At 56.0% G+C, this 12,285-nt stretch overlaps 1 protein-coding gene across 1 annotated transcript in view; it reads left to right on the top strand.

Moving 5' to 3' along the window:
* LSM7 (LSM7 homolog, U6 small nuclear RNA and mRNA degradation associated) overlaps nucleotides 1-4,391 on the top strand; it is a 5,255-nt gene extending 864 nt beyond the window's left edge. The window contains exons 3-4 of the mRNA XM_006101158.3: nucleotides 2,029-2,100; nucleotides 4,108-4,391. Of these exons, the coding sequence (XP_006101220.1) occupies nucleotides 2,029-2,100; nucleotides 4,108-4,250 (215 nt within the window). The 3' untranslated portion in view covers nucleotides 4,251-4,391. The remainder of the gene's footprint in view (nucleotides 1-2,028; nucleotides 2,101-4,107) is intronic.
* The last annotated feature ends 7,894 nt before the right edge of the window (nucleotides 4,392-12,285 follow it).

A 12,285-nucleotide genomic window follows, 5' to 3' on the forward strand; every position in this document is an offset into this window, starting at 1 on the left:
CTACTGGTAGCTATGATGCCACACCTGACCCACAGGGGGCAGATGCTCACGCCAGGATGCTGCCCCCTGGTGGTCAGTGCACTCCCACAGCAGGAGCGCTGCTCAGCCAGAAGCCTGGCTCATAGCTGGGCTGGTGAGTGCAGCTGCGGCAGCGGCAGGCGTAGCAAGGCCCGGATGAGCAGGAGCAGTGCCTGGCCCCAGCTTGGACTCCTCCCCGGCCACCTGCTTTGCATACTGCTACATCCCTCAGGGATGTTGGACTGCCGATTTCAGCCCCTGCCAGCATTGGGCTGGAACCTGCAGTTCGACATCCCCAGATTGCAAGAGGGTCCCCAATTGCAAGAGGGCACAGGCCAGGCCGAGGGACCCCACCAGTGTACAAATCCATGCACTGGGCTTCTAGTCTATACCTGGTATATATAACAGCCTAAGCAACCGTTTGACCCAGTAGCTATGACGTGCACTGACCACCAGGGGGCAGATGCTCAATGCACAGGCATGGAAACATGGAACAGACTGATGAATCTCAGGGGGGAGAGGGAAGGGGAAAGGACAAGAAGAGGTTAACCAAAGATCTTATATGCATACTAGAGGCCTGGTGCACAGATTCGTGCACCGGTGGGGTCCCTCAGCCTGGCCTGTGGGCCTCTAGTATTTTTAATGATTTCAGAGGGGAAGGGAGAGGGAGAGAGAGATGGAAACATCAGTGATTAGAGAGAATCATTGATTGGCCGCCTCCCGCACACCCCGCACTGGGGATCAAGCCTGCAACCCGGGTATGTGCCCCATCAGGGAATTGAGCCTCTACCTCCTGGTTCATAAGTCGACACTCGACCACTGAGCCATGCGGGCCGGCATGTTGGCAGCATCCCTTAGTTTTGACAACAAAAATGTCTCGGACATCGCCCAGTGTCCCCTGGGGGCAGAATTGCCCCTTTGAGGCCAGAGTCCAACAGTCAGTCTCCACATGTGGGCCAGAGGGACCTGTTAAAAACATCAATTCTTGTTCACTATTCAGCCCTCTGGGGGCTCCCCCTTGTCCAGGGTAAATACAAACCTTTGGTGCCTCTGAGTAACTAATGGGGATCTCATCTGCCACTGGGCTATAAAGGCACATGTTTTCTCTGCCTGGAGTGCTGTTACCAGGTTAACTGCCAGAGTCATTTTCCTGCTCTCAACTCAAGGTTTTGGCTCTGGAATACCTTCCCTGACCCTCTACCTTCCCTGAGGCCGCTGTTATAATTTCCTGGTAGTACCTGTCAAAGTTTGCAGCTTTATGTGTAAACATGGTTTTTAACTTTGCATCTGCCACTGGAGTCCAGTGAGGAGAAGGCCGTACAGTGCCGAGTCCCTGCCTTTCAGGGGAAATGGGCACACTGAGTTGGGTATCTGCCCATAGTTGGGTATCTTCCTGCACCGGGCGAAGAGAGGAGCTGGAAAAGAGGGGTGGGAGTTGGAGCATCACAAGCAGAAGCACACATGAGTGTGAAGGTCTGCAGGCCAGAGAGAATAGTTGGGAGAGGCAGCAATGGGCAGGAAGTATGGATGGCCTGTCGGGGCTCTGGGGGCTCCCCCCGCCACCCCCTCAGGTGCAAAGATACGTCACTTGGTCAAGGAACCATAACCTATGATGCTTGGGGTTTTTTGTTGTTGTTCAGTTTTTTTTAATCCTCACCTGAGGAGTGAGGATATTTTTTCCATTGATTTTTAGAGAGAATGGAAGGGACAGGGGGAGGGGGTAAGGGAGAGAGAGAAATATCAATGTGTTAGAGACACATCGATTGGTTGCCTCCCAATCAAGCCCCATCCGGGGCCAGAGTTTGAACCTGCAACCTAGGCAGGTGCCCTTGACCAGGAATCGAGCTCGAAACCCTTGGTCCACGGGCCTAACCGCTCCGAGGTAAAGTTCACATCACAAAATTAACCATTTTAAGGTACGCAATTTAGTGACATTTGGTAGCTGCCCCCTGAACCACTGTTGATCTTACACCTTTCCATTTATCTTCTCTTCTTGGTGATTCCTACAAGCCAGTGGAATCCTGAAAGGGTTTGACCCACTCCTCAACCTTGTGCTTGATGGCACCATCGAATACATGAGAGGTGAGTGCAGCCAGCAGGACTTGGAGGCCTCCAGGACTTGCGGGGCCTTCCTTACTGCTCCAGACCTGCCGTCCGAATGGTAAATGTGGTCCCTGTAGACCGGACAGCTGCCATATATCTTTACTCTGTCACTGTCCCAGCATTCCAGACAAGCGCAATACACCATCCTCTCAGAGACTTCAGGGATGTTGGGAGTGTTTTGCTAACCCACCATTACTGATCCTGAGACACTTGCTGCCTGGCTTGGTTAGAAAGATGCCAACTGGCCCTGGCTGGGTAGCTCAGTTGGTTAGAACATCGTCCCGATACACCAAGGTTGCAGGTTCGATCCCCACGCAGGGCACATACAAGAATCAACTAATGAATGCATAACTAAGTGGAACAACAAATTGATGTGTTTCTTTCAAATCAACAAATTAGAAAAAAGAAATGCCAACCTACTCTAGGACTTGGTCAGCCCACTGTCTCCTGCCATTCCCATGTGTTACTCCTGCAGCTGACAAAGGGTCCCATTCCCCTTATACCATGCCCCCAGTCCCTGTACCCCTAAATCTCAAGACCCTCCACCTGCAGCAGCACACAGCAGTCAGGCCATCCCTGACCCATTAGCCAACGAGTTCTTTTTGTTTTTTTGTTAATTTTCACCCAAGGACATGCTTCCATTGATTTTTAGAGAGTAGATGGGCGGACAAGAGAAGAGAGAGAAACGTGGATGTGAGAGACACATCGATTGGTTGCCTCTGGCATGCTCCCCAACTAGGGCCTGGATTCAAACCTGCAACCCAGGTACATGCCCTTGACTGGGAACTGAACCCACAACCTTTCAGTGCATGGACCAATGCTCTGACCACTGAGCACACCTGCCAGGACAACCAACAAGTTCTTCAGCTCAGCCTGATCCAGGCATTGAGGGGATGCCAACACCCAGGAGGGAGGTAAGGAGGGAGGGTCTTGCTCCTCACGGGACCATTAATGCCTGAGACACAAGTTGCTCTGGTGAATAGTTATCACAGCCACACAAGAGTGTCACTGGGCCACCAAGCAGAAACATGGTCAGCTCAGTTGGTAAACTCCAGGAGGCCTCTTGCTGTGCCCTCATTTTTTCTCTGCCTGCCTGGGTCCACCCAGAGTCCCAGCCCTGCCACCTTGGATGGATGAATTCCTTGTCTATAAGACAGGCCCACCACCTGGGGCCAGTGGGGAAACCAGGCCAGCTCAAGCGGTTGGCCCTGGGAGGTGTGGCTGCTGCGCCTTCTACAGAGCCTCTCCTACCAGCGCTTGCTGCCTCACTTGCTGAGCAAGTCTGTGTGCCCTCCTCTCAGTCCAGGACAGCCCCTCAGGGAGGCCCGAATGCATAGGGTATGGGGAGGTCAGGCTCACACAGCTGTTGTCCCTGCAGGATCTGAGGGTGGACGGCTGCCTCTCAGATGGGGTCTCTGATTTCACTGGGCCACCTGGTTCCCCTCCCCCACATCCTTCAGTAATAGCAATGGGGACTTTCAGTCGCTGTGACCTCAGAAGAGCTCCCCTGGAACTTACTGTCACTTCCATGGGGTCCCTCTCGCTCTGCTGTTACACACCTTGGACACGGGTGAACACGGGTGGACAGCGGCCCCGCACGGCTTTCACAAATCTGTGTTCCAGCTGCCTATCTGATTACATAGCCCCAGGGTCTCCGCTGGCTCAGGTGCCGGTGCCCCCAATTAGCTTCGCTACCCAGCATCCCTGCGGTCCCCTGGGCCTCCGTGTACTCATTTGCAGAATGAGGGCAGGCTTCAGATGGTGGTTTCCAGAACTCTTCTCGTCCATGGGCCACTGCAGGGAGAAGGACTGCATGTCTGGCTTTGGGAGGCGTTTGGCCTGCTGCCCTGGCCAGCATGTCCCCTCCAAAGTCCTGGATGGAGGGATGGGGGAAGCCATCAGAGGACCCTTTGATTCAGATCTTCAGACCCCATCCTGCCCCAGGCATGGTCTCAAGTTCTTACTCCTGCCTCTCTTCCTCCGCAGACCCTGATGACCAATACAAGCTTACAGAGGACACCCGCCAGCTGGGCCTGGTGGTGTGCAGGGGCACCTCAGTGGTGCTCATCTGCCCGCAGGATGGCATGGAGGCCATTCCCAACCCCTTCATCCAGCAGCAGGAGGCCTAGCAGGCGGGGAGGGCACAGACACGGATGCCATCAGACTTGGAGCTGTCCCTCCTGCCTTAAATGCTGTCCGCAGAAATGGAACTTTCCTTTTTGTATAGGTTATTTTTTGTTTTCTTAATAAAATTGCAAATCTCTCATTTCCAGGAGCCCCAGAATCTTGCTTTCAGCCTTGATGTTCTGGCAAAGCTTGGTCACAGGGATCAGTCCAGCTGAGTTGCCAAGCGCCAGCCATGGTCAGTGATGGGGACTGGGGCATTCCAAGATGACTGAGCACGCACCGTCCAGGCGGGGGACAGGGGCTTGTGAGGCTGGAGCCAGGTGCAGACATCCCAGGCCAGCCCATGGTTCCAGGAGGGTGTACCAGCCACCAGCCTTCGCAGCAGGCAGATCCCAGCAGCTGTTTCTGCTCCTCGGCTTTGTCCCTTCGGTGCCTCCATATGCGATCCTGAGTGTCCCCCAAACCAGGGCCTTCCATTCACGTCCCTGCTTCCAGCTTCATTCTCACAAAGAACAACACAGATGAAGTGTGGACCTCAGCCCAGTCCTGCAGCCTCCAAGTTCTCCTGACCCTCTTCTCACCTCCCCTCAGTCCAGCCCCAGCCCACCCAGGGCCTTCCCCCTGCTCCTCTCAGCCCAGGACTCCACCCCAACCCTCTCCTCAGCTGGTCCCCTCAGTGGTCATGCTCATGAATGCCCCCTCAGTGTCCCATTCCTAAAAGCAGGGCTTTTCCTGGCTCCTGTTTCATAAACTCTGTCCTTGTTAAGACTGTCCCCCACGGTACTATGCCTGAGTGACAGCAGGGCTGAGCCTGGGAATTGCAGGCTGGCAACTCATTCACTAATAGCTGGGGTCACACAGGAAGCGGCAGCTGGATGGCTACCTGTTCGTCATAGCCACCAGATAAACCAACCGCTGGCTCCCTCCTAATCTCGGGATCTGGGCTCTGCTGTGGCCAGACCCAGCTGCTGGGAATTAGGGGCCCAGGGGCCAGCTCGCACACATGCTCATCCTTCCTGCCATCTGGCCCTGCCCACCTCCTCCAGTCCCTATTAGAGGCCTCATTCCAGAGCCATCGCCTCCAATCGCTGGGCACTGGCGGTGCTAGCCTAGCTGTGGGTAGGTTGCACCCCCAGGGAAGGCTGTGACCTAGAACCTGGGCACGCCCAGCATGTCAACATCCAAACCTCTGCCTCGATGTCGGGAAGATTCCCTCTGTTCATTTGACAACTGGGGGACAGGGAGGCCACACCATGGAGAGACGGAGCCCAGGCCTCTGGTCTGTTCATTCTGCACACCCAGCCTGCCCTGTCCGAGGCCAAGACACAGGCTGAGACAGACCTGAGAGCTTAGGGACAGAGGGCTCAGAAGCTCAACCCCGGGGTGGGATGGGGTGGCGAGCGGCATGTTTGCAGGCTAATTAGACCTCATTAGAGCCTCTGGGCAGCAGCGGCCAGGACAGAGGGACACCTGGTTTTCCAGCCCCGAGCTTCTGTCACAGAGGAAGCAAGGCTTGTGTCTGGCACCCGCTGCCCCACAGTTGTGCCCCTCAAAGCAGCCCCAGGCTCCAGACCACTCTCCACTGACCCCCTCACCTCCCAGCAAACTGATGAGGGCAAAAGCTGCCCTCAGTAGCCACCGAGTCCGGGCTCAGATCTCCTCCCACGATTTGCTGTGTGGCTTAGAGGAAGTGTCCCAACCTTTCTGAGGTCTAGTTCTTTCTCTCTTAAGTTCAAGCAAAGGCATTGCATATCCACTCTGTGGGTAGGCACCAGGCTGTAGTTGTGTGGGGGGTTAAGAGCACAAAGCTTTGTGTTGAAGTCTGAAAATGAGAGCAGAATGCTGGGGGCGGGGGGGAAGACCTGCCTTTTGGGGGGCTCAGGCAGAACTCCCCAGAAAGGGAGATGAGATGAGATCCTGCCATTGAACCATATCCGCCCTAGAGAGTCGCTTTGACCTAGTTTGTAAAAGATTGGAAATAACCTAGCTGCCCATCCCTGGGGGACCTGCTGTACAAACTAGGTTCCTGCAACAACTACAAAGCACCGTTTTCCAACGACATTGAGCTCTCTGTGCAGGGTGTTTAAATACAAGCACACATCGTCCGCAGCTCTTCCCAGCAAGGGAGGGGGTCTCTCTCTCCACCCTTTGGATTCTGGGGGCTTGATTTGCTGGTAAGAATAAGGCAGAAATGACAGTGTGGGAACTCAGAGACTAGTTTGCAAAGGGGCCTTGTGGCTTCCGCCTGTGTCCTCTGGGAATGCTGCCCTGACACAAGGAAGCTGGACCAGCTTCCTGGAGCCTGGGCAGCCCTATGGAGGAGCACTGAGGCCCCCCAGCCGACAGCCAGCACCACATGCCTGTGCACTATGAGGGCTTCAGAATTTCTGGGGAACCCTGCAGGCGTCTGGGCCCTCCCGAGTTAACCCAGGAGGGACTTTGCAGCCAAACTACAGAATCGTGAGAAATAATAAATTGTTTTATGCCACCAAGTTTGTTAGGCAGTGACGGGTCACTAAGACGTGCTCACGGAGGCCTGTGACAGATTGCACAAGGAAACACAAGTTTATCACGATACATACGGTACAATACCATTCAATTAAAATAATAAATTTTTAAAATATCTTATGTTTCTATGCTTTTAAATATATAGAGAAAGATCTGGAAGGACCTGGGATTGAAGATAGTGACCAAAGGAGCCTGTTAGCCTATTCTCATTTTAATGTTTCACAAGGAGAGGTAGAATTGTTCATATTTTACATTTAATATTATATGAAAAGTTTAATATTTTATAAGGAGTCAGAGAAAGAGAAGGCCAGAAGCACACGGGGAGACACAGAGGCAGATTTACAGAGATGAGGGTGGCGTGGAAGGGCGGGAGAAATGAAGACACAGCCACCTGGCCATGGAAACTGGATCCCCACGCCCTGCCCTCCTGGACGCAGTGTAAATCCCAGCCCGCACAGCCAGCAGCCAGCCCATAATGCCATCTGGCTCCTGCCTGGATCCCGTCCTTCTAGTTCCCGCCCACAGTCCTTGCAGGCCTCAGAACGCTGGGCAGGGGCTTCAGCCACCAGACCAGAGGCCAGCCCTACTGCACATGCAGAGGGTTACCATGGCCCACAGCTTCTGGGTGCTGTCTACCAAGGCCCCTCTCTGGGAGACATCACTAGAGCCGCCAGCACCTGGCCAGAAAGGGGCAGACCCCAGCTTGAGCTCAGACCAGCCAGAGAGCCCCATGACCCCACCCCCATTACAGATTCTGGGGTCTCTGGAAGGTGGACAGGATCTTGACATTGGTGATGGTCAGCCCTGCCTCACAGCCGCCTTGTCTCCAAAACAGCTTTTGTAAAGGAGGGGTAACACCCCTTCTGCTCACTTAGCCCTCCCCCAAACCCTCTCATTATCCCTGTTCACAGATGATGACACTGCGGCCCAGAGAGGCTCAGCAACTCTTTAAGGGTCACACAGCCTCCTGCACCTTCTGCCCCCCACCTCCTCTACTCTAAAGCCACCAAAGCTGACTGTCTCATGGCTGCAGAGACTAAGCCCGCGCTGAATGGGTGGGAGAGCCCATGTGGCAGGGGGCAAACAGAGAAGGGAAGGATTTCTGCCCACCACCCTGGCTCCAGTCAGGGGCTGGGAGGGAGCAGGTGCCCTCGCTCTCACACTGCAGGTCCATTCCTGCCACCAAAAGCCAAGAGGAGACCTCACTGCAACTCCCCCGCTCCAGCGAAAGGACTGGACAAGGCCTGTATCCTGCGACCCTGTGCCACAGAGCCCAGAAGGCCCCCCCTTCCACCCCCCGCAGTTTCTGGGCATGCCGCTGTCTGTTTCTGCATCCCCGGTTCCTGGTGGGTGAAACAAGAGCAATCCAGTTCTGCGTGGACTCAGACAAGGACATGGATGTAAAAGGAAGAGGGTTCTGTGAATGGGAAACTTTGCAAACGTGTGTGGATCTCGGATCCCCAGGGATGTCGGTTTGAGCTCAGGGTCAGCCCAGGCTGAGACACCCCCAGATGGCCGTCCTGCTCCCCGCTGCTCTCAACATATCCCTCCCCAACTTCAAGCCCACGCAGAGCCCCCACTGTCTGCAGAACCATTAAACTAGGAGCGCCCAGCTGGCACGGTTCGATTCCCGGTCAGGGCATATGCCTGGGTTGTGGGCTTGATCCCCAGTGGGGGGCCTGCAGGAGGCAGCCGATCAATGATTCCCTCTGATCATTGATGTTTCTATCTCTTTCCCTCTCCCTTCCTCTCTGAAGTCAATAAAAATATATTTTTTTTAAAAAAGGAGAAGACTAGGAGCTAGAGGGTAGGAGGTCTCTGATGCCCAATAAATTCTGGCTACTGAGTGAGGGCCCTCCTGTCTTGTCAAGCTTTCTACCTCCATTCAGGACCCAGGTCAGCAAGCTGGGGTTCCTTGATCCACCCTGCCAGCTCCCGCCCATCCATCAGGGCCATGCCATGCTGACCAGAGCCAGCAGGGGTCAGAAATCACCCAGGAATGAAGAGCCGGAGGCAGAAAACAACCGTCCTGCTGTGCTATACAAGCCAGAGGAATTGGTATTATTTCCATGTTACAGATGGGATGCCAGAGAGGTTCTGTCCCTCGCTTTGGGTCACACCGCAGGGACCCAGCACAACCCCAGGGTCTGGATCTGGAGCCCAAAGCCTCAACTGCTCTGTATGCACTTTTGCCACTGAGCGCCGGATGGCCCCACACCCAATTACAGAGGGGACACCACTTGTCCGGGGCCACATTTGAGGCTCTCAGGCCACCTGCCCCCATAGCCTGCCTCCACCGGCTGAAACAGCCAATCCTACACATCTTGCTGGAGAAAGAGGACCAGAGGAGGAGTGCTCTTACTTTTAGAAATAAGTCTGACCACAGAAGGGCTCCTGCTGGCTTTCCCAGGCACGAAGATGCAGGATGGGGAGAGCCCATGGCCCCTGCTGTACCCTCTCCCCACAGGGACTTGGGAAAACCCCTGGGCAAGTGGCTGCATCTCTCCCTTCCCACCCCCTCCCATGGCTTCCCCATCTGGAGCCATTCTCTCCTCCCAGGTGGTCCATCTCCATGGTAACATCCCTATCTCAGGTGGTTGTAACCTTGGCAACCAGGTAATCTTGCCACCCCACTGCCTGGGAGGCTCTGACTCCTAGCTGCACCCTCTTCCCACGCTACCCCTTGCTCCCCATGACAGCATCCCTCTGGGGGTGCTGAGCCCAGAGAGCCACCCAGCAGTTGAACCCACCTCCTCTTCTTCTGAATGCCAAAGTGCACAGTCTAGCCATTTGCTGAGCACCTACTGTGTGCTCCAGGGACACGGCAGTGAGCAAGTTAGGAGTGGTCCCTGCCCTCGGAGGGCTCACACTGGCGACATTTTGTAGGAAGATGCTGGCCAAGGACAGAAAGGAGAAGATAAGCAGTGGTTTCAGGAAACAGAAGACCCTTCGAGGAAAACAAGTACCACCCCCCCTCCTCAGGCTCCCAAAATCCCCACCTCTGGGAGCAAAACCTACCACCCTCCATGTCACTGGGTCACTGGTTCATTCAACCAATGTTCATTGCACAACTATTGTGTGCCTATTGGAGCCACAGGCATTTTTTAAAAGGCACATGATAAACAGGGTAAATCAGTAAATTACAGAGTGTCTTAACTGGGGAAAGTGGCGAGGTGGTGAGAATGGGACCGAAGGAGGCAAAGGGAGGAGATGTGAGTCAGAAGGGAATCTGCGGGGATCTGGGCAGATGTCTGGAGGAGGGTGGTGCAGGCAGTGGGAACGGCCAGCCAAGGCCTGAGGCGGCGTGTGCCCTTGGCCTCACCCTGCTCTTCAGCCAGGCATCCAGAGCAATGACCACAAGCTGGGCAGAGCCACCAGCACCCTCCTGGTGTCCCCCTCTGTCATCAAAAGTGGAGTTTTTGCAGCCCTGGAACATGGGTATTGTTCTGGTCCCCATATTACAGATGTGGAAATTGAGGCTAGAGGAGAATCTCCCATAATCCCACAGCCAGGAAGTGGCAGAACCAAGATTTGAACCCAGGCCATTGTGTTGGTTACCGTCCCCCTCACCCTGTCGGACTCATCTCCAGCAGCCCCTCTTTAGGGAAGCACCCCTGACCCCCAGCCTAAGTTGGGCACCGGGTATCTCTCTGAGTTTCCCTCCCCACTTTATGATTATTTTGTTTGTCTACTCCACTCCCCTTCCGTGGCAAGTCCCCCGTTCCCTCCCAGCATCTCTCCCTCCTGGCACATAGTAGGTGCTCAATAAGCTTTCCTTGAGAGGCAGGCATCAGGAGGAAGAGAGGGAAGCTCGGAGAAGAGAAGTGACTGTCCCAGGTCGCATAGCTCATCCCAGGTCACATAGCTTGTCCCAGCGATGACTTCTCTGTGCAGGGACCTGGGCTGGTCTTGGGGGTGGGGATGCATGAGGGAGGGGTACTCAGGTCCTCTTTCTGCACTTCCGGGGGCCAGGGGGCCAGGAAGGGAACCACCCACCTCCGCCTGAGGGGGGCCTGGCTTGTGGCCTCCTGGGACGCAGTTCCTGGGCCTCGGGCCAGTGAGACAGTCTGGGCACGGAGCCTGCTTGAGTCACAGGTGGCTGAGCTGATGCCAGGCCACCATCGAAGCAGCTGGAAGGACGCAGTGGTCAGGGAGGGCCAGGGGGGGTGGACAGTGCAAGGTCACATGCCCTCAGCCCTCAGGGCAGCCAGGCCCGCCTTGAACCTCTCCCTTGGGTCACATGGCATCTCTGAGCCTCAGTTTACTTATCTGTGGCAGTGAGGCACGGAGGGCCTCTATTTAGAATGGAGACCAGCACACAGGAAGTGGTTGGCCATCGCTAATAACTGGGGTTATTAGCATGATGGGGGATGCCCGCCACCTGCCTCAGTAACATCCTGCCTCCCCCGCAGACTCCACAGTGTGAGCCCCTGACCAGGGCAGCACTCAGTCCTGGCCAGTGCTGGGCAGGTCCCATCCTAGAGGGTCAGGGCACCCACTCCTGGTCCGATTTCTGCCCTAGCTCCTTCCTACACGGGAGCCAAATACCCCAGCCTGAGAGTCAGGAAGAGGGACGTGTCACCCCAGTGTTCCAGATTCTAGGGTGTCCGCTCCCACAGGACGCCTTTCACCGGGCAAGGCAGGCCCCTCCTGACATGAGGGTCCCCAGCATGGGGGCCTCCACACTGTTCACTGTGTGTAAAAGCAAGACCCTCATTCCCTTGCAAACATCCTTGAGCGCCCTCATACTGCACAGGCCTGGTGAGGACTCAGTGGTGGAAAAGCCCCATTAGTCAGACAAACACAAGTTATTACCAAATGGCCAAGAAAGCTCGCGGCGTGGGGGGGGGGGGGGGGGGGGATTTCAGGCACGGCCAGGGAAACTACCCGGGAAAGGCCTGCCGTCTGGAAGAGGGTTTGGCATGTTTGAGGACGATTTAAGAGGATCTGCACTGGGACCTGAATGAGGGGAGGGAGGGAGGAAGGCAGGATAGAGTTTAGATGAGATCCTGAGGGCAATAGGGAGCCAGAGTTGGTTCTAGAGGCTGTGGTTACGGGTCCTCTGGGCAGCACGTGGGGAATGAGCCTGGAGCTCTGTCCTGAGTCTCCAAGAGGCTGGGGCAAGTGTCCAAGTGCCAGGGGGTGAAGGCCTGGGCTGGGAGCATCCAAGAGGGGGTTAGGTCCCAGAAGGGCACAGGTTAGGGTGCCTGCGTTCCCTGCACCACAGCCCCACCATGGCCACAGGGGACCTCCGACGGGCCCCAACACAGGCAGGGAGCACACTGAGGCCCATTCATTCCTGGTTTTGGTCCCCAGGCCTCACCATGACGCCTGATGCACGTCCCCGCACCTGCGCGCCTATGTCCCCGCGCGCCCACGGCCCCCAGACACCTGCAGCCCGGGCACCCACCGCTAGCGAGCAGGCTGCGTGCACAGCCCCGCGCGTCCCCGCGCCGCGCACCGGGAGGTTGGTGGCGGGCACGCGCCGGCGGGAGCGCGCACGGCGGGCCCGGGGAGGCGGTGGCGGTT

The sequence above is a fragment of the Myotis lucifugus genome, unplaced genomic scaffold, assembly GCF_000147115.1.
Source record: "Myotis lucifugus unplaced genomic scaffold, Myoluc2.0 scaffold_342, whole genome shotgun sequence".
Taxonomy (NCBI): Eukaryota; Metazoa; Chordata; class Mammalia; order Chiroptera; family Vespertilionidae; genus Myotis; species Myotis lucifugus.